Source organism: Falco naumanni, chromosome 12, assembly GCF_017639655.2.
Source record: "Falco naumanni isolate bFalNau1 chromosome 12, bFalNau1.pat, whole genome shotgun sequence".
Taxonomy (NCBI): domain Eukaryota; kingdom Metazoa; phylum Chordata; class Aves; order Falconiformes; family Falconidae; genus Falco; species Falco naumanni.
The window spans coordinates 33,310,390-33,332,927 of NC_054065.1; the positions used below are offsets into that span (position 1 = coordinate 33,310,390).

The following is a 22,538-nucleotide window of genomic DNA, read 5'->3' on the forward strand; positions in this document are numbered from 1 at the left end:
GAGCACTGCACACTTATTCTGATGCCCACACGGGGGATAACGCGCCGGCAGGCGTGCCTGGACCAAGGTGTTGTCAGGAACTGAACAGCCCTGTGTGCCTGCAGTGGAAGGGCTTTGAGGAGGAGACAGGTAACGGCCAGGTGAGGAGTGGTGTCACAACAAGGAAGGAGGCGACCCTCACAAGGGGCATCTGAGCATCCCTACTGGTGCCAGCCACCAGCTCAGAGAATGAGACTTGCAGAGTCCACCAGGAATGAAAATTGTCCTCTGGGTTCAGGAACTTGCTGAGTACCAAGGCCCAGAGAAAACAGGTATCTTCTGCTCCCCAGCACAGCCATCTTCAGTCTGTCACCTGTGAACCCGCAGGGGTCTGCAGGCTACACACCAGGGGCTCCAGAAACTGTTAACAAACAAATGAATTTTGGGGGTCTGCATTCCATAAAAAGCCGCAAAGCATGAATCTACCAATGTATCCTTATCTCCCAAAACTGACTGTAGCTGTGAAAAAACAACCGAACAAAACCACATTTCAGCTGGTGGCTAAGCTGCAAAAAATAAAATGTTTCTGGTCCATCAAAAATGTTTCATTTATTTTTTGTAAACCAATTCCAGCTGGAAATAGGCAAAGCCCAAGTACTCGACTTCGGAGATGTCATAATGAAACCATGGGCTGAGAATAACTTGGCAAATTACTTCTTTAGGGTAAAACTCCACCTGCACCGGGAGGGCAGCGAAGTAACGCAGCCATAAAGTACGAAGGCAGATACAGTGATGGCTGGAGGGATACCGCTTCCCTATCACCTTCTGGAAAACGAGCCTCGAACCCCAACCACAGCACCTTCTGTTACTTATTTTAAGACTGTTCCTGTCGCATTAAGCAAACAGACCACTCCTAGAGCACAGGAACCCCGAGCGGTGGCCGGCCGTGCTCGGTGCCTGCTCTCTGGTAGCAGCTGCCACCACAGAAAGACCACAATGCTGCAGAACACAGATACCAGGTGGCTTTACCACAGAGCAAATGTCCTCCCAATTCCTTACAGCTGGAGATCAGCCTAAACCCTAAAGGCAGCATTCAGTACCTGCTCCCGAGCGCTTCATGGCTGCTCCTGCCATCTGCGTGCACGCAGTCTGTTAGATGCGTTACTTTGCTTACTTCTACAAAGTTCATGAACGGAGTGACTCTGGGCAATAATGACTTCTTCCCACACAACGTTTGTTTTTGTGCCTTGTCCTAAAAGGTCACATCCTCTGGTCCAGAATTCATCTGATGCTGCCTTAGAGAGAAGTCTCTATGTGGATAAACATTAAAGAGCCAAACCAAAACAAAGTGGCTCAACTGCAGGGCACAGGAGGTGAAGCAAACCCCGTGTGAGAAAGCAAAATAACCCCCACTTATCTGCAAAGGAAATCACTAAGTGCTTGCAGAGCTGCAGCCTCTTTCCTCTGAACAGGAACGCGCACCGAGCTCTGCCCAGGGCGCCCTGTCTGAGCAGCTCCACCGTGCGCTTGTTTATTCAGGACTCGGTGACCGTGACAGCAGAAGCTCCCATTGTGGGTTTTTTTTATTATTAACCCCGATTTAACATTTGCTTAAAGAGCGGGTGTGAGCAAGCTGATAGACAATAAGGACCAAGCCTTTAACCCCTGGATCTATTCCCTTTGCCTTCTCCTTTGTGCTCTGAAAGGCCCTGGGGGTCCCTTGGTGGTGCAGCACATGGGGGAACAGACACAAAGGCAAAGAGAAGGTGAAGCCAAGAATTCCAGCAAAGAAATCCACAAAGCCCTGAGCATCAGGCGTGTCTTCTGGCTCCTGTCAGCAGCTCAGGCTTCCCCTCCAGTTCAAGAAAGGGAGTCATAGAAATGCTGTGCCCCTGTCCCCTTCACGCACACTTCGCTATCTAACCGGCAGGCAACGAGCACATGCCAGCAGGTTACACATTCCTAGTACCTAACCTAGATGTGCCTCCAGGTGCAACAAGCACCCTGCAGGCTCGCTGCCCTGAAGAACTAGGTGGGACAGGCCACACTGATCCAAGTAGGAGGGAACGGTGGCCATTGCCCTCTGCACCTGTGCTCTGCCAAGCTCAGCATCGCTGTGCCATTGAACGCTGGAGGGCTGCACACAGGGAGGGCTCTGCCTCCCATCCACACCCAGGAGGGTGGCAGTGGCAAGGCGCATCTACTGAAAACATACATCAGAGCTAGATGCTGTCACCCTGGAACTGGTGAGACAGGGCGTAGGAAGGCATCCTCACTGAGCTTCTGCCCACTGCAACGTGGGGTACTGAGGAAGGGCAGAAACAGCAGAGGCTGAAAACATCTACCCTGAGAGGGCTCAGCCAGCGCCAGCAAAGGGCAGAGGGTGGCCAGAGGCTCAGAGCAGATATGCACTGCTCCTGCAAACCACAAGAAGAGGGAGAAAGGCAAAATCAATCCCAAGCGATGCTCACTACCCTCCAAAGGATTTCAGCGCAGCTGCCCAAGCAGCCAGTGCAGAGCAGGGCACGATGCTCAGCAGAGGCAGGCAGGACAGCCACTGGAGGCAGGTGAAGCCACGGGGCACACAGAGGGTGCCAGGGCACCCGGCTCCCTGCACACAAAGCAGGCAGACAGCAGGAGGATCTCAGCGGGGCCACTGCAGAAGGAAACGTGCCACGACAAAAGGAAGCGCCCGGCCCTGCTGGGCAGAGACAGCAGAGAAACTGCCAACTCAGTTCGTGGTGCAACAGCCTGCAGATCCTCTGCGAAAGCAGACTGTAAGAGCTGAGAGCAAGTAAGAGAGCAAACCAGGCAGCAGAACGCCACTGCAGTGGGTAAAGTATCAGGGTAAAGCTGAGAAACGGGGAAGCAGCAACACGTTGGGCCTGGGAGGTGAGGCCGTTTACACAGGAGGAAGAACATTACATACATATAGCACGTGCTTGTAAAACAAAGCAAGCTGGAGAGTAGGTGCATTACAGAACATAGGCAGGGAAGGTTATTATCACACGTGGAGGAGATTCTGGACTTGCTTTCAGAGAACGTCATCTTTCAGTTGAAAATGCAGACGAGCTCGAACCATTCACTGTACTGCACGTGAGGGTAGATCGCTGCTGAACATGGATTTCATGCGAATTTACCCATCCCTGCACACCTCCAAACCCAGAGGGAAGGACTGACTGTCTTACCCCAGCGACACACCTGCTCGTGGTGCAAATGACACACTGACAGGCTTTAACCACCATGCACAAGAGCTCTGCAGAGCGCCGGGTCTCCCCCCCGGTGCCAGCACAAAACATGCACAGGGAGAGGCTGGGCTGCACAGAAATTCCCCTGCCACGTTCCTAACGACCACCCTGTCGCAGAAGAGCTCGTGGGTTTACTCTCCTGACCCACAGCCTGCTGGTTTCCGTCAGCTTTGGAGCAAGCCCTTTGCACAGCTGCTTCATGTCACAACCCGCTGGAAAACCATCTCCTCCAGGGAAAGAGCAGGCTGCTCCCACTGCTTCCCAGCAGCCCTGTAACACAGTACTGCCGTGGCGAGCAACACGTCCCGAGTTTGCAAGGGCTCGGGAGTGCAGCTTGCGATGCCTGCTCTGCCTGATCTCTTCCTGACCTACCTGCAGCCTTGTTTCACCTGCTCTAGCTGTAACAGCAATTCTTCTAATTGACCAGGTAACCACAGCCAATTTTTTTTAATCTGTCTTTATGTTTTTATGCTACCATCATGGGTTAACAACCCTAATGTAAGGCAGGCAGGCCTGGTATGGTAAGAGGTCTTGAGAAGCGGAGACACAGGAGGTGGTACGAAGGACAACAGGCGTGGGACGGAGCACAGGCTCTGGCAGCCCCACGCTGCAAACAACAGTAAAAGAAATGTTGACGTGACGCTGGACAGAAGCAGCATCAGTGGTAACCAACAGGACCTCTTTCTTCCTTTTCCTGTAATAATTAGAACTTGAATAATATGATTAGAATGTTAAGGGTTCAGTTATACTAAGAATAGGCTCTTGGTGCTCTCCGTATAAGGTGTGCTTCCCTTTTTGCCCATAAATGAGATGGTGAGTGTTAACACTCTTCTCTTCTAGAGACTCATAGCCCCTGATGCAGGCATCTCCTCAGCTATCACAGCATCACTTCTGAGCACAAGACCTGCAAGGCTGGCCTGCCAGCAGAGCCAGCAGATCACTGTTCAGGCCAGAACTTCTGCTTAATCTAACAGACGGCAGCACTTCTCTCCCTTATCTTTACAACATCTCTGTTCAGTAACTACCAGACCGTATTTCTCCCAGAGGCCTCCCCCGGACAGCGCGGTGCCTGTGCTTCCAAAGCCCATCACAACAGCTCCTGTAAAGCCCATCACCAACACATGGTATTTCTCTGATGCATTTTAGGGATGCCTGGCAGAAACATTTTTCCAAGAATCTGATGCTATCTTTTGCCACAGCAAGACAGCCTGCAGCTTTCTAAACAAAGGAAGCTAGTTCTTTTTAAATCACACCAAGACTTTCTTTGGGAAACAGCCTTTTGCAAAGTGTTTCTAGACTTTTTCCTAATATATTCAGTGCTGTATATGGGCTTTACAGTGCCTGTTTGGGAGGCTCAGCACAAGCCGCGTTCTCTGCTGTCTCAGTACACAGCTGGTTTAAGTATTTCTGGCAGTGACCATTTTATTTCCTGGAACCATAGTCGGGATCAGGCTGAAACTACTTGAAAATACCCCAAACAGGTTAGTGAAACAAACCAACCAACCAACCCACCCAAAACAACAACCAAAACAAACAAAAAAAAAAACCCACCAAAATACAACCCACCCAGATCTGAGCATCTCTTAGCCCAATACCTTCATAGCTCACCTCCTAGCAGTTGCTCTACATGAATTATTGCGGAGCAGCAGAGTTCAGAGCATGCCTCTGTAGCCTGCAGTCACAGCACCGTGGGCATTGTCATTTGAGATGTGGATTCAAGTTCCCTGGGACACAGTAGGTCATCATCCCCATCCCTTCTCCCTGGGTAAATGTTCTGGCCACAAGGATAATGCACAAACCTATTCTGCTTCTGTGACAGTGCTTCAGTTTAACCTTCTATTTGCCTCACTTTTTGCTAAATAGAGAAAACATGTGTTTCCTTTTTTTCACCAGAAGGAAAAGTCAATATTTTTTTTCCATTTTCATGAAAATAACTGAAAAATATAAAGATCAATGTGAGGCTTCTTGGCTGCACGTTCAATTGCTAAGCCGAACACGATTGTCCAGCCTTCCTGCAGACATCCTGACCCCAAGGCAAGGAAAAGCCCTTGTGACCTTTCTCAGGTGAGGAAGTGAAAAGTCCCTGAGCTGCCTTGGATGGCGAAATCCAAAAGCCTGGGCAAGATTTACTTGCAACTTCAGCTTAAGAAGCCAACACCAGAAAGAAGGAAAAGAGTTTGATGTCAATGAGAAACACCCTCCCCGCACAGCCCGGTAAGTCCCCACATGGCCTCCAGCTCCAGCCTGTACTGACATCTCTCACCAACACCACTTCACTGACAGCTCTCACACAATTTTGACCATTTCAGCCCGGGCTGAGGAACCACCATCCGCCGCTTGTTGAAGGTATAGCTGCAAAGTAACTAATGAAGATGTCCAACCACTTCTCTCCCACCTGCCCTACAAAAAGCTACCAAGGACCCAAATTTCTGGCCCTTCAGCTTCTGCTTTCCTCTCCTTTGTGTTTTGCATTTTGAACATTCCCTCTGCCTGCGACATGTTCTGCACCAGAGCGAGCTCCTTTGTAAGCGAACCCTCTTCCACCGAGCCGCACCTGCAGCCCCCAGCCCGGGCAGGTCAGCTCACACGTGTTGCTGCCCGCTGCTTCACGCAGCTCCCTCCAGCAGGATCCACCGCATCCTGCAGCGCCAGGAAACACTGGCTCACAGGCGGCTAAACTGCAGGGACTGTGGCACACAAGGGAACACCAGAGAGAATAAATAACCCCATGTGAGACAGCGGGAGGTCTGGCATTGCTTTTAGCTGCTGTCTGTAACGTTCCCTGTTGCTAAGCTTACAGAGGCTGCAGCCACCAACTCCGCCTGCTTCTATAATGCACCTGATAATACAGTGCCCTTTAAAACCCAGGCTCAGTAGCGTGTTGGGGAATTCCTCTGCAAGGTTTCAAAGTTCCTGGGTCCTGACAACATCCACAAAGCAGGACAGAACACTCCCAGCCTGGCTGGACCCAATAAATTCAGCCAGCCGCTCACAGCAGCACACTCCTGGGGGTTAACTGCTGCATCGCCACTGCCCTACCGATGTGCCCAGGGTGGACAGCCGGACCTCTTGATAACAGATTGGCAGGACCTGTCCCCACTTTGGTGACTACAGCCACCAGATCCCAGGAAGGTTGCGTGCCCCGTTGTCACAAAGCAGTAAAAAACCAAGCCTCCTGCCTAAACACTCAAAACTGGAGATAATTTGAAACTCAGCTGAGTTTCTACTTGATAAAAATGAGAGTGGGGAGGAAAGCACAAGAGGGACCATGGGACTTTTTTCCCCAGAAGGCTGAGCTGTGTTAGCTAGAGAGACAGGACAAAACTCAGCAGTGAGAGATCACTACAACTGAGCTTTTAAGGGCAGCCACCATAGTTCCAGCAAAACTGAAATGTTTCACCCATGGCTTTGGGTACCTTTGCCAACAAGGAGATGTCTGGATTCCTCTCCTAGCACAGAGCGCTTGAACTCAGCTGCATAAGCACAGCCCACCTTGCTGACAAGCGTGCACAGGGATGCAGGCTGGCTCACAGCACGGCCCCCCAGCTCTTTGCCTGCTGCAAGCCAGGCAGTGAGTGGGGCAGCAAACGGAGTCTCTTACTTCTCCCAGTGATGAGAGCGCTGGGACAGCACCTTCCTGCAGTGCATGGAGGAGGTCACTGATCCAGGCCTTCCCCTTCCTAAGGGAGGAGGAAGCCTGTTCCAGCCCTTTTCCTGCACAGCTACCTGCTTCCTTCGCCGGCAAGGGGCCAGCGCTCAGCTGTTTTCTTGCCCCTGACAGCTCCCCAGAGGCGAAGGCAGAGAACCCACGTCTGTCCCTGTGCCACCCAGGCCTTACCCATCAGGAGAGCAGCTCACAGCACCAAGCTTTGCAGATTGGATAATGCAAAAAACTGGTGTCTTGTACCTCTCTGCACATAAGCCCTGGACACCTCCCGGCTGAGATTCCAGGACTTTCCTCAAAGCTGGTCCATAAGGCAGCAGCCAAATTAAGTCTTTACCTTCCTCACGCATGACTTTAAGGCTGCTGTCCCATTAACAGCCACCCAGATCCTAAGGAGAGCGGCACAGCTCTGCCACAGACACCAGAGTTCGGATCCTCCCGATAGGCAGCATCCCTCCTGTTCCCTCTCCACGCTGGGACTGTCCTGCCCCAAGGCTGGCAGGCAGAGACCCCCCTGCTACAGAAGGCTCTCAGAGGATTACTCGGCCAGCATCAGCATCACCACTTCTGGGCCACCTCTTTTCTGATATACTTTCCTTCTTCTAGCTGAACTTCTTCTAGCAAAACTTCAAGCTAAAACAAGACAGTACTGCACAGTTTTCAGCTAAGCTCAGCCTCAAAGGGAGGTCAGTGCCAGCACACCTTGGAAAACCTTACTGCCCCACTTAAAACCTTTAAAAAGGCAGCCCAAGGATCACAGAGCAGGCAAAACTTCTGATTGTCTCCTTGCATACACACCCATATAATATCACCATTTTCAACAAAGCTATTCCTGACTTAATGAGATAAGCAGAGAACCAAGTGACCTGTTTTACCACGTCACAGGACCAAAGACTCCTGAGAAATCGGTCACATCTCACCAAGAGTTTCAGGCAGGAGGAGGAACATGGCTCTCAAATACAAGCAGTACTTGGAAAACAGAGTTTGTCAACTTGTCTCCCACTTGGATGTTCTTCCATCTGGTTGCTAGTTACCGTACCTCTGTAAGGCTGCACAAAGAGGGATTCAGAGGTGGGTTACTTGTCTTCAAGCCACAGCAACCACCAATCCACAGGCTGAAAATATGCTTTCTTCCAAACACATTTTGGCATGGCCAGTTAAAAAACAATCCTGTTGCTATTCAGAAAGGTGTTCTGATATCTCCAGGGGTCCCAAGAAGATGGTTTGAGGGTCTGGAGCAGCTCAGAACATTTCAGGTAGCGCAGTGTATGGGGGAGGCCAGCGATGCCTTGCATGAGGCTGTGCTATCTGATGGGCTGCTCTCCTCCTCAGGTTGATCGGAGCAGAACTGCTGCCTCTCACCTATCCCCAGTTTCACGTCTGGGGCATGAAGAGTGTGGCAGAAGTACATACACCACCCCGAACCCTGGAAGAAATCTTCCATTCCATCTCCTTTACTACCACCACAGCAGCAAAAGCAAAAGCCAAAGCATTTAGCCAAGCTACCCAGCCGGTTACAACACGTTTAGAGCACGTAAATGCCCTCACCACCTGTCAAATAAAAATACCAAGTCTAAAATCAATTCAATTCTTCCATAACTTTATATCAGAGAGTGGTTTTTTTCTGTTGAATGGAGCATTAACCTCTCAAAGCTATTTGTACACCCACTCCTCCCTGCTGACCAGCTTCCTCGCTCCAACAAATAATGTTTTCAGGAGCTTTAATTCTGGAGGTGAACCAGACCACCGGAACCTATTCAGACTCAAGTTGAACCAGGCATCCCAACTTCCAACAAGCTACAGAAAACATTTTGTAAAAGAGCCAGATGCCAGGACTTCCTGGGTGTCCTCTGCTTTCTGATCCAGCAGAACGAGCAGGTGGCACCCTGAGATCCAGCAGATCAAACATCTGGCTCCCTAAAATACGCACTGAGGAACACACAAGTCTGAGAACCCTTTAACTCTGAGTAGAGACACAGATGATGTAAAAGGCATTCCTGCCAGGCAGGCCTGTCTCCTAAAAGAGGGCACATAGCAAGGAGAACAGAAACATACTTGAAAACTGCCGTATTCCAACAAACACTGCGATCTATAGCAGCAATTACAAGCAGGTGTCATGCAGAGCAGCCTCAAGGTTGCTCTAAACTGCACTGAGGATGGGGAAGGACACAGGGAGCTTCAAATCCCCTCCAGCCAGGACTCGGCATCATGCTGTTGGCCATCAAGACAAGATGTCTGTGCCAAGACATCTGCTGCTGTGCTGAAACCAAAAGCTGCTCACAGAAATCTTCCCATGAACATTTCTAACAAGCAAAAAGAGAACTGGCAGATGAGAACCTGAGCCAGGGAGAGAAACCCAAGCCTTTCTCTTCTAAAAGCCTCCACTCAGAGGGAGGGGATCTACAGGCAGACCTGATTAATGCCATAACCAGAAGATGATGCAGACCTCAATCTGAAATTTTCAGTAGCTGTCACTGACATCCACTGTACTCTCACCCTGTAAGACATTTATTAGGCAGGTGGTTTAGATCAGGGAGCCCTCTCCATGAAGAACGTAATTTCTTCGTGGGAACGTGCCTCCCTTTGTCAGGAGCTATCTCGTGGTGACACCACCAGCTAGCCACCATGCCGTGACCACATGTCCTACGTGCCGGGGTACCCTGGAAGAAAGCCGAGATCCGCGGAGGTCGGATACAGAGCAGCAGCCCTTCCCACCACCTCCCCCACCCCCCCCAGGCATCACCAGGCGAGCGAGAAGGTGCCATACCTGTATGTGACATGCACCGCAGTGCCGGGCTCATCTCTCTCCCAGATCAAAGCCACTCTGTTTGGAGACCTTTCGACATGTTGATCCAAGCAATTGACTGTAAGAAAGCAGAGGTTTGAACAAAGCCTGGCCACATGCAAGGTGCTCTGTAAACGTGGCTTGGCCGAGCGTCACAGCGAGCCAGCGTAACACGAAGCACCGTTAGCTGGCTAGCCGGCCACGCATGCGTTTAACGCTGGAGGCGACAGCGTTTGCAGCACCGGTGAAGCTGTCCTTTGCCGTATCTGTAGCCTGCAAATACCACATTTAATTGGTAAAGCTGCCTTAGAGAGGGCACCCCCACAAGAGGCCTCAGCTGATTCAGTTCAGCTCAGCTTCAACCAGCCCAAACCTCCCCCCTGCTCCCAGCAGCACAAAGACAAGACACTCTTTTGCTGGTTTTGCTCCTCAGAGCAGAGGTTCACTACATAAATCTGACAGACTGTCTTCCCCAGCTTGCATGTTTAGCACTGCTTCATCTGAATCTTCTAATTAAAGCTCACTTGAAACATTTTTTTCCCAGGTATAACAAAAGAGCTGAATCTCAGCTAACTGAAAACATCTAAAACTTTAGGTTCGTAAAGGCACAGAGACCTACGCATCACCATGCATCTGGGAAAGATGAATTTGTCTCAAGCTGTGTACTACACCTCCTACAGCTTTAAGGTATAAAATCACCTTCTGAAGGTGCACCTCTCCCCCCAGCAACTTGAGGTAGAGGAAACCTAAACAAACTACGTGGTCAAGTGGGCACAGGGGAAAGCACCCACCCTGAAGAAGCTTATAGAAAATCCACCCAAGAAATCTGCCCGCATGGTCAGCAGCAACTTGCATGATGGTTAGAGATCAACCTTGTAATGTATTAATTCCAAGTCTAAACGACACTTACTTACTTCATTATAATCTCCCAAAGGCGGTTACTTTATTTCAACAGACAACTATTGAAAACTAGTCAGGCACACTGCTGTATAACTCAAAGAAAACCCTTAAAAACATTTGCTGAGCTTCGTATCATATTTCCTGGAAACATTAATACTGGTGGGAAAGGATTGCCTTTTTCCTGAAAAATTAAGTGCAACAGAAGCTGCCTATTGCTGTCGCAATTTGTGAAGTTAAGTACACGGCAGCCCAGGAGTCAGCTTCAGCTGCTCCCTGATCACAGCTGATTTACACCACCACATGGAGGGCAGGAATGAGCCCCCAAGGTGCAAAGAGAGAGAAATCCTGCAGAACTCAGGATATTTCATTACACGAACGACTGTCAATCTCAAAAAAATGAAGTGCTCTTCAGCTCTTGATTTATTTTTAAATGTAAATTCCTGCAGCAATACTATAAAAATAGAGGAAATAAAGCCATTTCTCGGGCCATCCCAACACTATACAGGAGGACAACAGCTCTAAGGGGGAATGCTTTCAGCAGTTACACGCTGGTTTGCCCTGCTGTCCATCCATAGGTAACTGGAACTCCGGCAGCTCGGTCCACCACGCTCAGCAACTCCCACCTCCGAGCTCATTGCAGCAACACCCTCACGTATTGTGCCACACTACAGTAAATCACATTAACGGGGATTCACTGCCCAAGCAGCATTTCTTACTCCTGAGCAGCCATACGAGCCTTCCAAGGGAATTTTTGTTGCTGCAAACCCCAAAGCTGAGCCAAGTGAGAGCCTTAGCTCTTTGTTCAGTAAGAACCAGCAGGTGAACCAGGGCCAAATGCTATTATTTCCTTCCTGATCTGAGGCTTATAAGAACTTTCTGCTTGTTTTACAAAATAGAATTCGGTGACCTTCCACTTACTATTATACTCTAATGGTTTCTCCATAAATCCTGACACACAGAAGCTCACAGTTCCCCCAGACCCTGCTGCAAGGTCTCCCCAAGCGAGAAGCAGCAGGTGATGGAGCTGCCTGCGGTGCCGCCGTGCTGGGACATGGGCGCACAGGGTGCCCCTCAGCAGGGACCTCAACTGCTGCCCTGTTTCTGTAACCAGGGTTCAAATCAAGAGACCAAGGGACAGAGCCAGAGCCTCCCAGCAGAAAACCAGCTGTGGCCGAGTACCATCTTCATTGTGCTACAAAGGAAGAAAACCAGCAACAGCAAAACTTTAATTCTGTGCATCTGTGTTTCAGAGGCCTACCGTTTCTTTTTACCTGTGCAAAGAAAATTAAGCAGCATTTAGTGCCTGCTGAAGAACCAGACCTAAGACATGACCTAAAATCAGGCCCAGCAATGTCTGCATTTCAGACACCTGCCCCTGTGGGATCTAGAAGAAGGTGTGGGTCCCACTCTGCAAAGGGAAAGAAACAGATCCCTGGAAGTCTCTGTGCTCAGCCAATATCTTCCTTTCAACAGGAATCAATGAAAACTGAAGTCTGGCTAAAGTCCCTTTGAATGCTAGGTGTTGGAAGCAGGGCTGTACACACACCTCTAACTCTGATCCACTGCTAGGAATCATCTCCTGCGAGAAGATGCTCCCCTACATCCTCTGGAAGGCCCGAGGAGGGTTTTGCTGGGAAAAAAAGGTGGCCAGACATGGCTCCTGCACTACTGAACCGGTGACTCAAGCACTCTCCCAGGAATGGGAAACGAAGGTAACAAACATACATCCCTGTTAAAAGCCATCAGCACGAAGTCATACCCCAGACAGGGCTGGGGTTTACCCTGCCGGGTGAAGCGGGGCCACAGCACGGAACAGCCTTCAGGGCAGGTAGGGCCAGGAGGGAACTCGGAGGCAGGCAGCACCGTCACGGCAAATTTTTCTCTACCTATATGTCAGTGGTGAACTTGGAGGAAAAGGCCAAGCTCCTCATTCAAGAGAGAAAAGAATCATCAAATCACAGAATCATTTTGGTTGGAGAAGACCTTTGAGATCACCAAGTCCAACCGTTAAGCCAGCACTGCCACATCCACCGCCAACCCGTGTCCCCAGGCACCACACGTACGCGGTTTTTGAACACCTCCAGGGATGGCGATTCCACCACCTCCCTGGGCAGCCTGTCCCAGTGCTTGGCCATCCCTTCCATGAAGAAGTTTTTCCTAATACCCAACCTAAACCTGTCCTGGTGTAACTTGAGGCTGTTTCCTCCTGTCCTGTCACTTGTTATCTGGGAGAAGAGACTGACAGACACCCCCTGCCCACAGCCCCTGTCAGGCAGCTGCAGGGAGCGATCAGGTCCCCCCTGAGCCCCCTCCTCTCCAAGCTAAGCATCGCCAGCTCCCCCCACCAGCCTTGTGCCCCAGCCCCTGCCCGGCTCTGGACACGCTCCAGCCCCTCCGTGTCCCTCTGGCCGTGAGGGGCCCAGAACTGAACCCAGGATCCGATCTGCAGCATCACCGGTGCCCAGCGCAGGGGGACGGTCACTGCCCCGGCCCTGCTGGCCACACTGTTTCTGACACAAGCCAGGGTGCTGCTGGCCCCCTTGGCCACCCGGGCACACGGGGGGCTCATGCCCAGCCGGGACAGCCAGCCCCCCCGGCCCCTTCCCCCGGGCAGCTCCCCAGCCCCCTGCCCCCCGCCCGCAGGACTCGGCGCTCAGCCCCACCGAACCTCACACCGGGGGTCGCACCGTGCCCGCGGCGGGGGCGCCGGGCAGGGGGGGCTGCCGTGCCCGGGGACGCTGCACCCCGCTGCGGCGGAGTTCCTGCAGCAGCAGCCGCGGGGGGAGCAGCACGGGGCAAGAGCCTTGCCCCCCGGGTTTTCCCCCTGCGCCCCAGCATTTCGCAACCCCCGGCAAACTTCCCCCGAGCGCCCCCCACCCGAGCCCCCCGGGGCGCTTCCCCGGAGCGGGGCGCTGGCGGAAACACGTCCCGGGCGGCCCGCAGGTGACGCGGGGGGGCGGCGGGGGGTCCCGGGGGCACCTTACCGGAGACGTTGAGGCGGCCGCCGAGGAACCAGCGAGCGGCCGCCGGCCCGGGCTGGCAGGCTGTGTGGAAGGGGCTGTCCCAGCGCAGCGTCCCCCGGGCCACCTCGGCCCAAAACGCGGCGGGGTCCCGGGCCGCCCGCTCCTGCCAGAGCCGGTACCCGCCGGGCGGGAGCGCCGCCGGGTCCCCCGCGTCGCTGCGGCAGCGGCGGCCGGAGCCCGGCACCCGCCGCGGGGAGAGCGGGCGGCGCAGGGCGCCCAGCACCCGCGCTCGGGCCACCGCCGCCAGCTCCATGGGGCACGGCCCTGCTGCCTCGGGGGCCGGCCCCGACCTCGGCCCCTGCCCGCCCCGGCCCGGCCCGGCCCCGGCCCCGCCCGCCCGCAGCGGCCGCCTCGGGGAGGGGCTGCCCCCGGCGGCGGCTCCCGGAGCGGCCACCGGCACCCCCAGGGGGCCTGCGGCGGGCCCGGGGCGGCCCTGCAGCCACAGGGCCCCGGAGCGCCCCAGGAGGCCCCCCTGTGCCCCCACGGCCTCGGGAGCACCCCGCAGCCAGGGACAGCCCTGCGCCCCCGCCACCCCAGGGTCACGCTGGCGTGCGGAATTAAACTCTGTAACTCAGGACAGGTTATAAAGCAGGTATGTTTAATTCACCGGTGGGCATCAGGGTGGATAATTCCAAAAGCACCTGCTGCCCCGACTTCTTTCTGCACGTGTGATTTTAAGTATACATTCATACATATTCAATAGATGCCCGAGAATAGGTTGGGTTAGGATAATTAGTCTACTGAGAAGTCATTAAGGTAAGTTTCATCCCATTTGCGCTTGTGCTCCGTCTCCTGGTGGGGGTCGTTGCCTCGAGTTTCTTCGAAACCAAAACCCAGGACAGATCGCATACCAGTGTCCTCTTACCGGCACACAGCGCATCCCAGGTCCGTCCTACCAGTACAAAGGGCCCCAGGACCGGGCCTAATTTGCAAAGTCACGCTGCAAAGCTCTTCTTAGTACATACAATGAGAGTTTTAATTATTCTAAGTTTTCCATATCCTATTAATCTAGTTATTTCTAACCTTTCTTTCAATGCCACACCTGGGAGCACCCCACACCCATGGACATCCCTGCACCCGCATGGCCCTGAAGCACCCCAGGAGACACCCCTGCACCCACATGGCCCCAGGATGGCCACCACCCAGGATACCCCTGCACCCCTGGGAGCACCCCACACCCATGGACATCCCTGCACCCGCATGGCCCTGAAGCACCCCAGGAGACACCCCTGCACCCACATGGCCTCAAGAGCACCCCAGGGTCACCCCTGGGAGCATCCCACACCCAGAGACAACCCTGCACCTACAGGGCCTCGGGAGCACCCCACACCCAGAGAGATACTCCTGCACCCTCACAGTCTTGGGAACACCCACAGCACCCACACAGGCACACTCCATTCAGAGACACCTACCCAAATACACCCCCATGTCCACACAGCCCAGGGAGAACCCCCCCTGCACCCCCAGAGCCACCTGCAGAGATACCCCTGTACCCACCCTGGGAAGATCACCCCAGGCAGGCAGGGGTACACCCCTGCACACCGCGGCATGCCCAGGGACAGCCGTGGGCTTCAACACACACAGCACCAGGTGGTGCCTAAGCCTCTTGTCCTGTCAAACAGCTGATGCCCCTCACAGCACTTCTGGGCACCCCCAGCACCGCCTCTGCACAGCAGCATCACGGTGCAAGCTGTGGTGCACCTGGGCAGGCAGCCGACACGCCATGCCCTCCCACACTGCCACGTGTCCCACCCCTGTCCCTTCTCTCGAAGTGGGGTAAATCCCTCATCCACTCTTTGCCTGGCAGCCCTGCAAGCATCGCATCGTCACTGCCACAGCACGTCGCTCCTGGCTTCGCTCTCACCACGCTTCTTCCTCCGTCTGGATCTCAGGACCAGATCTGACCTTGACTTTCCAGTGCAAACCCCAACAGCAGCAGCGAGGTTTCCCAGCAGGTATCTCAGAGCTTCGTCCCTGCGCACAGCAGGTGCCTCTTTGCTGGCATGAACAAACCAACGCTTTTAGGCGCTGTGGTCCAGCCTCTCAGCACAGAGTTTGATGAATCCCATTAGAGCGGGAGGGTCTGGGCATCCTTAAGAAGTGCCCGATTTACCCGAGCGCCAGATTAACTCACTCCCAGCGTCTGGGCAGAGAAAGCACGTTCATGTCCAGGATTAAAAACTTGAACCTACTCTTTATGCTAAGCTGAAGCTTGTTCTGGCAGTGCTAAAGTTGTAAAGTTATATAAATCTATATATAATTATATATTTTATATAAAACATCATTGTTCCCTGTCCTAGAAATATCACCAGACACTTTATCGAGCTAAATAATACAGATTTTACCAGGATTTGGGTTTCTAGCACTTCTGACGTTTGCAGCTGTGGTTTATAGGTAGTGCACAAGAATAAATGTGCTCTTCACTTCCTTGTAAGGTTGGCATCGCTGCTCGTACCGCTCGGACTCCTCACCCGGGTCCTCAACCAGGTGTCCGGGCTTGCCCAGGAGCTAAAGGACAACAGCAGATGTGTGCCACCTGGCGCCGGCCCGCGGCGTGCAGCGCTCCTTGCCTTTCACTCGGGTTGCTGAAGGGTTGCTCATTAGTTTTCTATCAAATATTATTTATATGCAAACCATTCCCCCCCCCCCTCCCCCCAGGATTTCAGAGGAATGCTTTTCACAAAACAAGCAAATGAGCTGTCAAAAAAACCTGAACATGAATTTAAATTCCTTGGCCTGAAAACCTAGCTGCTTCATTTGCAGACCTTGACATCTTCTGGGAATGGTGCCCTTCTCTGGTTTTCTTCCACATGAGACTGATTTTCCTTTTCCACCACCAAGTTGGGGTTTTTTTCATGCTTTAACAGACCACCATCTCCAGCCCCCACCCCCCCTCCCCACCCCCCACCAAGTTTTGACTGTCTTTTTCCTCAAAGCAAGCCATGACCATCATCAACACAACTCGGCTGTAATCCAGCCTGGAGGCCACCCCATCACCCCATTCAGCCGGGCAGCTGAGCAGGAGAAGCACAACCCCAGATCGCCTTCCTTGCCTCCAAGAGAGCTGAGGAGAGGGGAGATGAGTTCCCTGAGATTTTTGCGATACCTACTTCTCCTTTCTGGCAGTGAAGGCTGGCATCAGGCTGTTGACTTTTGAGAACCAAGGGGTATTATGGCAATTCTCATTGAGTACGGTGCTTGAGTATGCCGGGAAAGGCTGGTGCTGGATAAAGGACAGGTTATGGAATCGCTTCCTGCATTCGCCGTGTCTCCGTTTGGAAGACCCTCTGGCATTATGGAGTCCAAACAGCAACGCTGGTCTTACCAGCTCCGGAGAAGTCCCATTACTGTGACCTCCAAAGGCCGCCTCTACAGAAGCTCCCAACAGCTTGTGGCTGCCTGGGCAGAAGCTGTCATTCCCTGCCACAGGCAAGTCCCCTGGCACGGCCTCCCAGTCTGGCCAGGCAGCCTCACTGCCCTGCAAGAGGTTTTAGCAGCGAACAGGCTCACCTGCTGACTAGCCGCAGCCCTCGGCATGTGTTAAGGGTTTTCTGCACTGGTATCGTGGCAGGCACTGATGAACCAAGCCAGCAGTGGTTTGAGTAGGGGGTGAGTTTGGCTGTAGGTATCTGTTGATCAGAGTCATAGAAAAAAAATATCAAAAACAAAACCAAAATCCCCAACATCCCACATCTTTCTATTCCTATTCTTATTGCTCCCAGCAGTTATTTATTGGCCTCATATTCGATTCCTGGCAACATACACCAGATTTACTCAACACGGTGTGCAAGCCCTAAAAGTGCCAGCATAAAACTGAGCACAGCCAGAGGTGTCTGCTGGGTGGGGACCTTCGGCTGGAAGCACTTGGGCACAGGATTTTCATCCCTGCCAGGTTAAGAAGCCTCTGGCATCCTAGCAAGCCTGGCTGGCTTTTCCACATCCACCTCTGGAGACAATCTGAAGCCTCAGCCCTGGGCTGCAGCAGGCAGGCTGGTCCCAGCCACAGCCTCTGTGCCGCAGGAACTCCATGGGCTTGTCCCACATTTACCCTGCAGTCCACCGCTTCCCCTCTCCGGTGTGACAGCCTGGAAAGCACCCATCCTGTCCCACCAGGGAGAGGGACAGTATTGGGGGATTTCTGCTTGTGCCCCTCTCCCAGGCACAGCCATGCCCCCGGCGTGCACACAGATGCCCTCTGACTGCCTTTCTACCCGTTCTATCAAAGCAGCTCTTTGACATGAGTTATGCTTCCCAATCGCTTGTCCCTCTATTTTTCCCTTAATGGCCTAAAAAGGAGAGTAAGATGATGGTGAAACCCATGACTGCCACTTGGTCATCACCATTCTGCTCCTAACTGTTTTCCAGTGGTCTTCCCTCATGGTATGCACACAGCTGGTATCTGGCCCCACAAAGAAAGGCAGGGCCCAGGAAAAACATCATCATAGAGTCATGTATATGCTGGTCTGCGTTAGAAATCTTCCCAAGTCACAATTAACTCAGATTTTAATGAAATCTTTTGATCATTTTCAGCTACATTTGGGCCTGCAGATGAAATTGGACAAGTTCCCAGGCGGCTGTGCCAGTGGATTGGTGGGCCCATTCAGCTCCATCTGCAGAGGAGAAGGCTCAGAGGGAGGTTTAAAGCAGGGATGAAATGAAGCTAAAATGCGGTTGTTCAGGTACCACTTTAACTCAACAGCACAGATCAGCACGGACCTTGGGTCCAAAGCGATAGCAACTACAGTGGATTTGAAGGAGCAGAGTACTCGGCTAATCGGGGATGTGAATCTTTGCCAGGTCAGCTCACACCCAGCCACACCTGAAATAAAGGTCTACACAGCATAAAAAACATTTGCTGCACTCCCATTTATGAATGTGTAATAAATGCCCTGCAACTGGCAAGGGAGAAAAACAATACTTGGAAAATCCAGATAACTAAAATGCTTTTAGGCAGGTGTAAAGAGACTAAAAAACCATCTCTGACATTATAGCACCTTTTTCCAAAGATTTAACTCATGAGATTGCACATATTTCCCTTAAATTGTCTGCAAGGTTTGCATTTGCTGTACACAGTACAAAAACCACTTGAAAGTGTTAAAAAAATAATGAACATAAATGCATTTCTCCCCCAAGAATGTTTCAAGATGCACGATTTAAATCTGTGATAAGGCTTCTGGAGACCCAGCACCCAGCTGAGCCCAGAGGCAGCTGCAGCACGCTGTGCCCGCCCGGGAGCAGTGTGTAGCACCCGACCAAGGTGCAAACCCAGCAAACGACAGAGGTGAGTGCAGGTGTCTGCCATGCGAGGTCTGGCTGCAATGCCTGGCACAGGGCATGGCTGCCACATGCATGGTGGTGCTGCATGGTGCAGGAGCAACCCCCAGGGTGCGGGCACAGGGGCACCTGGTGCTCCTCCAGGCTGTCTGTCCAGAGGCCACAGAGGGCATGTCATGTTTGGCAGCAGAGAACCGATGCCCCAGTGGCACTGCTCAGAGCCCGGTACCTAGCACAGCGTCAGTACTGGAGACTCCTTGCCACTGCCAGTGCAGTAATACACGGAAGCAGTCAGTACCAAAAAAGATCCCTGCTTTTTCTGGGTATCCTTCCCTGCTAGTGCCCATACCCTCCATCACACTCATCCTTAACCCGACCAGGTCATCAGCTATCCCACCCTCAAGAGCTTCCTGCTCAAGGATGGATTTCAGACCAAAGGGATTCAGTGCTGCTGTTGATACTGATCAACACTGAACTGTCCTTGCCATGTGGCTCCTCTCCTGCACCAGCACAGTCTGCACTGGTTTTGCTATGTGCTTTGCTCCAGAAAGTCATTGCTGATGAACCTCTTCATCCTGCTGGCTTCCTCTTGGGCAGCACTTGGGATTGCCCACCCGGAGGAGGGACCGAAGGTTTCGGCACCAAATTCTTCCATCCTCTCCAGCTTGGTACTGGTGCTCTGGGCCCAGTGTCCACATATGGCAGAGGCCCACTGATGGGCAGACAGTTGCCTGGTAGAAACAACTGAGGAAGTTAGGAAGCCTCCAGCTCTCGCTTGACTTCCACTTCAGCTCATCAAGTAGTGTGGCCTTCTCCTGTCAATGTTAAAGAGACATAAGTTGCAACTAGTTGCGTGAAAAACTTCTTTCCCAGGAGGGGGGTGGAGGAACCCAGAGAGGCTGTGGTCTCTCCATCCCTGGAAATCTTGTAAAGTGTCCTGGACAAGTCCCTGCTCTAATCTTGAAGCTCTCTCCCTAGCCAGCACCCAGCATCGCAGTACCCAAGCAAGGTGGATGCAGTGGTGGTTGCCAGGTTCAACCAAGAGCTCAAGTCATCAGGCAAGTTTGTGGTGATGAAGCAGGTGTGCGGTCAAGCCAGGTAGTCAAGCTACAGACCAGGATCAGGTCCCATGCTGGCAGCCTGGCACAGACACTGTCCAGTGACTCGTGCCCATACTGACAAGACAGACCCAAGCTCAAGCCAGGAAGTCCCACCACAGGTCAGGGTCCACGGACAGGTACATCTGTGGCTGAGCTGGAGATCAGCACAGCATCGCTCAGGCAGGGACAGAAGGCTGAGCTGAAATGGAGCTCACGGTCCTGTGGGCAAGGCGTGGGCAGAGCCCCCGCTGAGGCCAGTGAGGGCCATTAAGGACATCAGTGCACTCAGAACCACCACAGCCTCTTCCAGCTCAACTCTGCTTCTGGGTCTGTGCTTGGTGCTCCACCAGCCTGCTGAGAAAGGGATCTGAAGGGCACGGAGAGGACCTTTGCAGAGGAAGATAGTTCCCTCACCATCTCCTTTTGTTTTGCCCTCTCAAACCCAGCACCAGGAGCCAGTGAGTGGGGATACAAGTGATGGGGGCTTGACTTGCAGCACAGAGAGCTCATGCCGCAACTGCCAATCATCTGTCAATCATCGACCTAGAATGACAGGGGCCTGGGCATAAATATGTAACTGCCTTTGAAGGGTTCTGTCACACCCTGGGACCTGTGGGATGAGCTGCTGCAGGGCTGAAGACTCCCTGGAGTCTCTGCAGGATGCTTCCACTGAGCAAGTCCTCAGTGCAGGGGACCCAGGGCCACCTCCAGCCAGGAGAGGAATTGGCCTGGTAGCCCTGGACTCCCTGGTCTGAGTGGCTGGTGGTGGCCACAGCTGTGGTAGATCTACCTTTGCACGGGCACGTCTGCAAGGATCTTCATAACGTATCCCCCTCGTTACCACCCTGGCCCCAAGGGACTGCTTTGGGAGTCCTGGGTATATGTATATGAGTGTAGATATACATATATATGAGTGAGATACAACCCACAAGGGACTGGGGAGCACCACAGCTCCATGGGACCTGGCGTGACATCCCACACATGAGATCAGATGAGAACCTCCAACAAGGGATGGACAAAGGGTTGGGTCACTCTGGTGGGGGCAGGAAGAAGGCACAGGTGTGTAGCAAGTCTGTGGGGAGGGTCTGGCGCAGCACCCCTTGCAACGTGTTGCATGAGCATCTATAGGGCACAGGACGGGTGCACATCCAGTCTGGAGCACAGGTATGAGGTACAACTGGGGGTGTGGGCAATTTGCAGCACACATCTGGGGCGAAAGGGAACAAGAAAGCCCAGCCGTGTGTACCACACTGTACATCTGTAGGAGCTGCACACTTACCTGTACTCTGAGTACACCATGAGTAGTGGTGAGCTGGAGTGCGTAGAATGGCATGTGGAGCAGGGGCACAGTTGTGTACCTCGGGGTGGGGGAGCAGGGGAGTGCCCAGGGACAGGCGCCCCACTCAGCTGCCTGCAGGGAGAAGCTCACTTGTGTGAGACATTCCTGTGTGTGCTGCAGTGCTGGTAGCACTGGTGCTGCGCCCAGCTGCAGGCTGCTGTTCCCAGGCAGGGCAGGGGGGCAGGATCTGGCCCTGTGAAGCTGGGGACGGTGCTGGTTCTGGCAGTGCAGTGTCCAGCCCAATGCTGGTGGTGCTGGTCCTGGTCCCAGTGTGGTGTCCAGCTCAGACTCTGACACTAGCAGCACAGCATAGCGCACCAGTCCCTTGCCAGGGGTGTTAGAGCTAGTCCTGGTCCCAGAGCACTGGAGTAAAACCCCCAGGCCAGCAGCACCAGCCCCACACTGGGACTGACCCCCTGCCAGCCCAGGGCAGCACCAGCCCCATGTTGGTGATGCTGCCAGTGCAACACAGCACCCAGCCCCAGGCAACGCACTGACCCTGGCCTTGGTCCCAACAGCGCAGTGCCCAGCTCCGCACTGAAGGTGCTGGTGACAGTCCCAGGCACAGTGGGACAGTCCTGGTGAGATGGTTCCAGGCATAGTGGGATAGTCCTGCTGACAGTCCCGGGATCAGTGAGGCAGCCCTAGTGACACAGTCCCAGGATCAGTGGGGCAGCCCTGGTGACACAGCGCCAGGCCCAGTGGGATGGCCCTGGTGACACAGTGCCAGGCCCAGTGGGACGGCCCTGGTGACATGGTCCCAAGCCCAGTGCTGGTCCCAGTCAAAGCACAGCAGCACCTGGCCCAGTGCGGGCAGCGCTGGTGCCTGTCCCCGGGCCGTGCGGTGCCCAGCCGCATGGCGCCGATGCCAGCGCAGCTGCCAGCAGCGCGGAGCCCAGCCTTGCCCCAGTCCCCGTCCCGACAGTGCCCGTGCCGCTGCCGGCGGTCCCGGTCGCGGTGGCAGGGCGGGGCGGTACCCTGCCCTGCCCAGCTCCCGCCGGCCCGGTGCCAGCCCCTCGCGTCCCGGCGCGCCGCAGTGCCCAGCCCCGCTGTGCCGGCAGTGCGGTGCCCGGTGGCGGCGCGGCGCACAGCCCCCCGCCGGGACCGGGTGCCGGTGACGGCGGGGCGGGCCCGGGGCGGGCCCGGCGGGGCGGGGGCGGCCCGCGGGTGATGTCAGGCTGATGCTGTCGGTGCGGTGCGCGGTGCATTGTGGGCGAATCCCGCCG

General features: G+C 53.8%; 1 protein-coding gene across 1 annotated transcript in view; it reads right to left on the reverse strand.

Annotated features, from left to right (window-relative positions):
* ACSS1 (acyl-CoA synthetase short chain family member 1) overlaps nt 1-13,888 on the reverse strand; it is a 38,545-nt gene extending 24,657 nt beyond the window's left edge. The window contains exons 1-2 of the mRNA XM_040611528.1: nt 13,561-13,888; nt 9,659-9,755 (exon numbers count right to left, since the gene is read on the reverse strand). Of these exons, the coding sequence (XP_040467462.1) occupies nt 9,659-9,755; nt 13,561-13,852 (389 nt within the window). The 5' untranslated portion in view covers nt 13,853-13,888. The remainder of the gene's footprint in view (nt 1-9,658; nt 9,756-13,560) is intronic.
* Between the last annotated feature and the right edge of the window lie 8,650 nt (nt 13,889-22,538).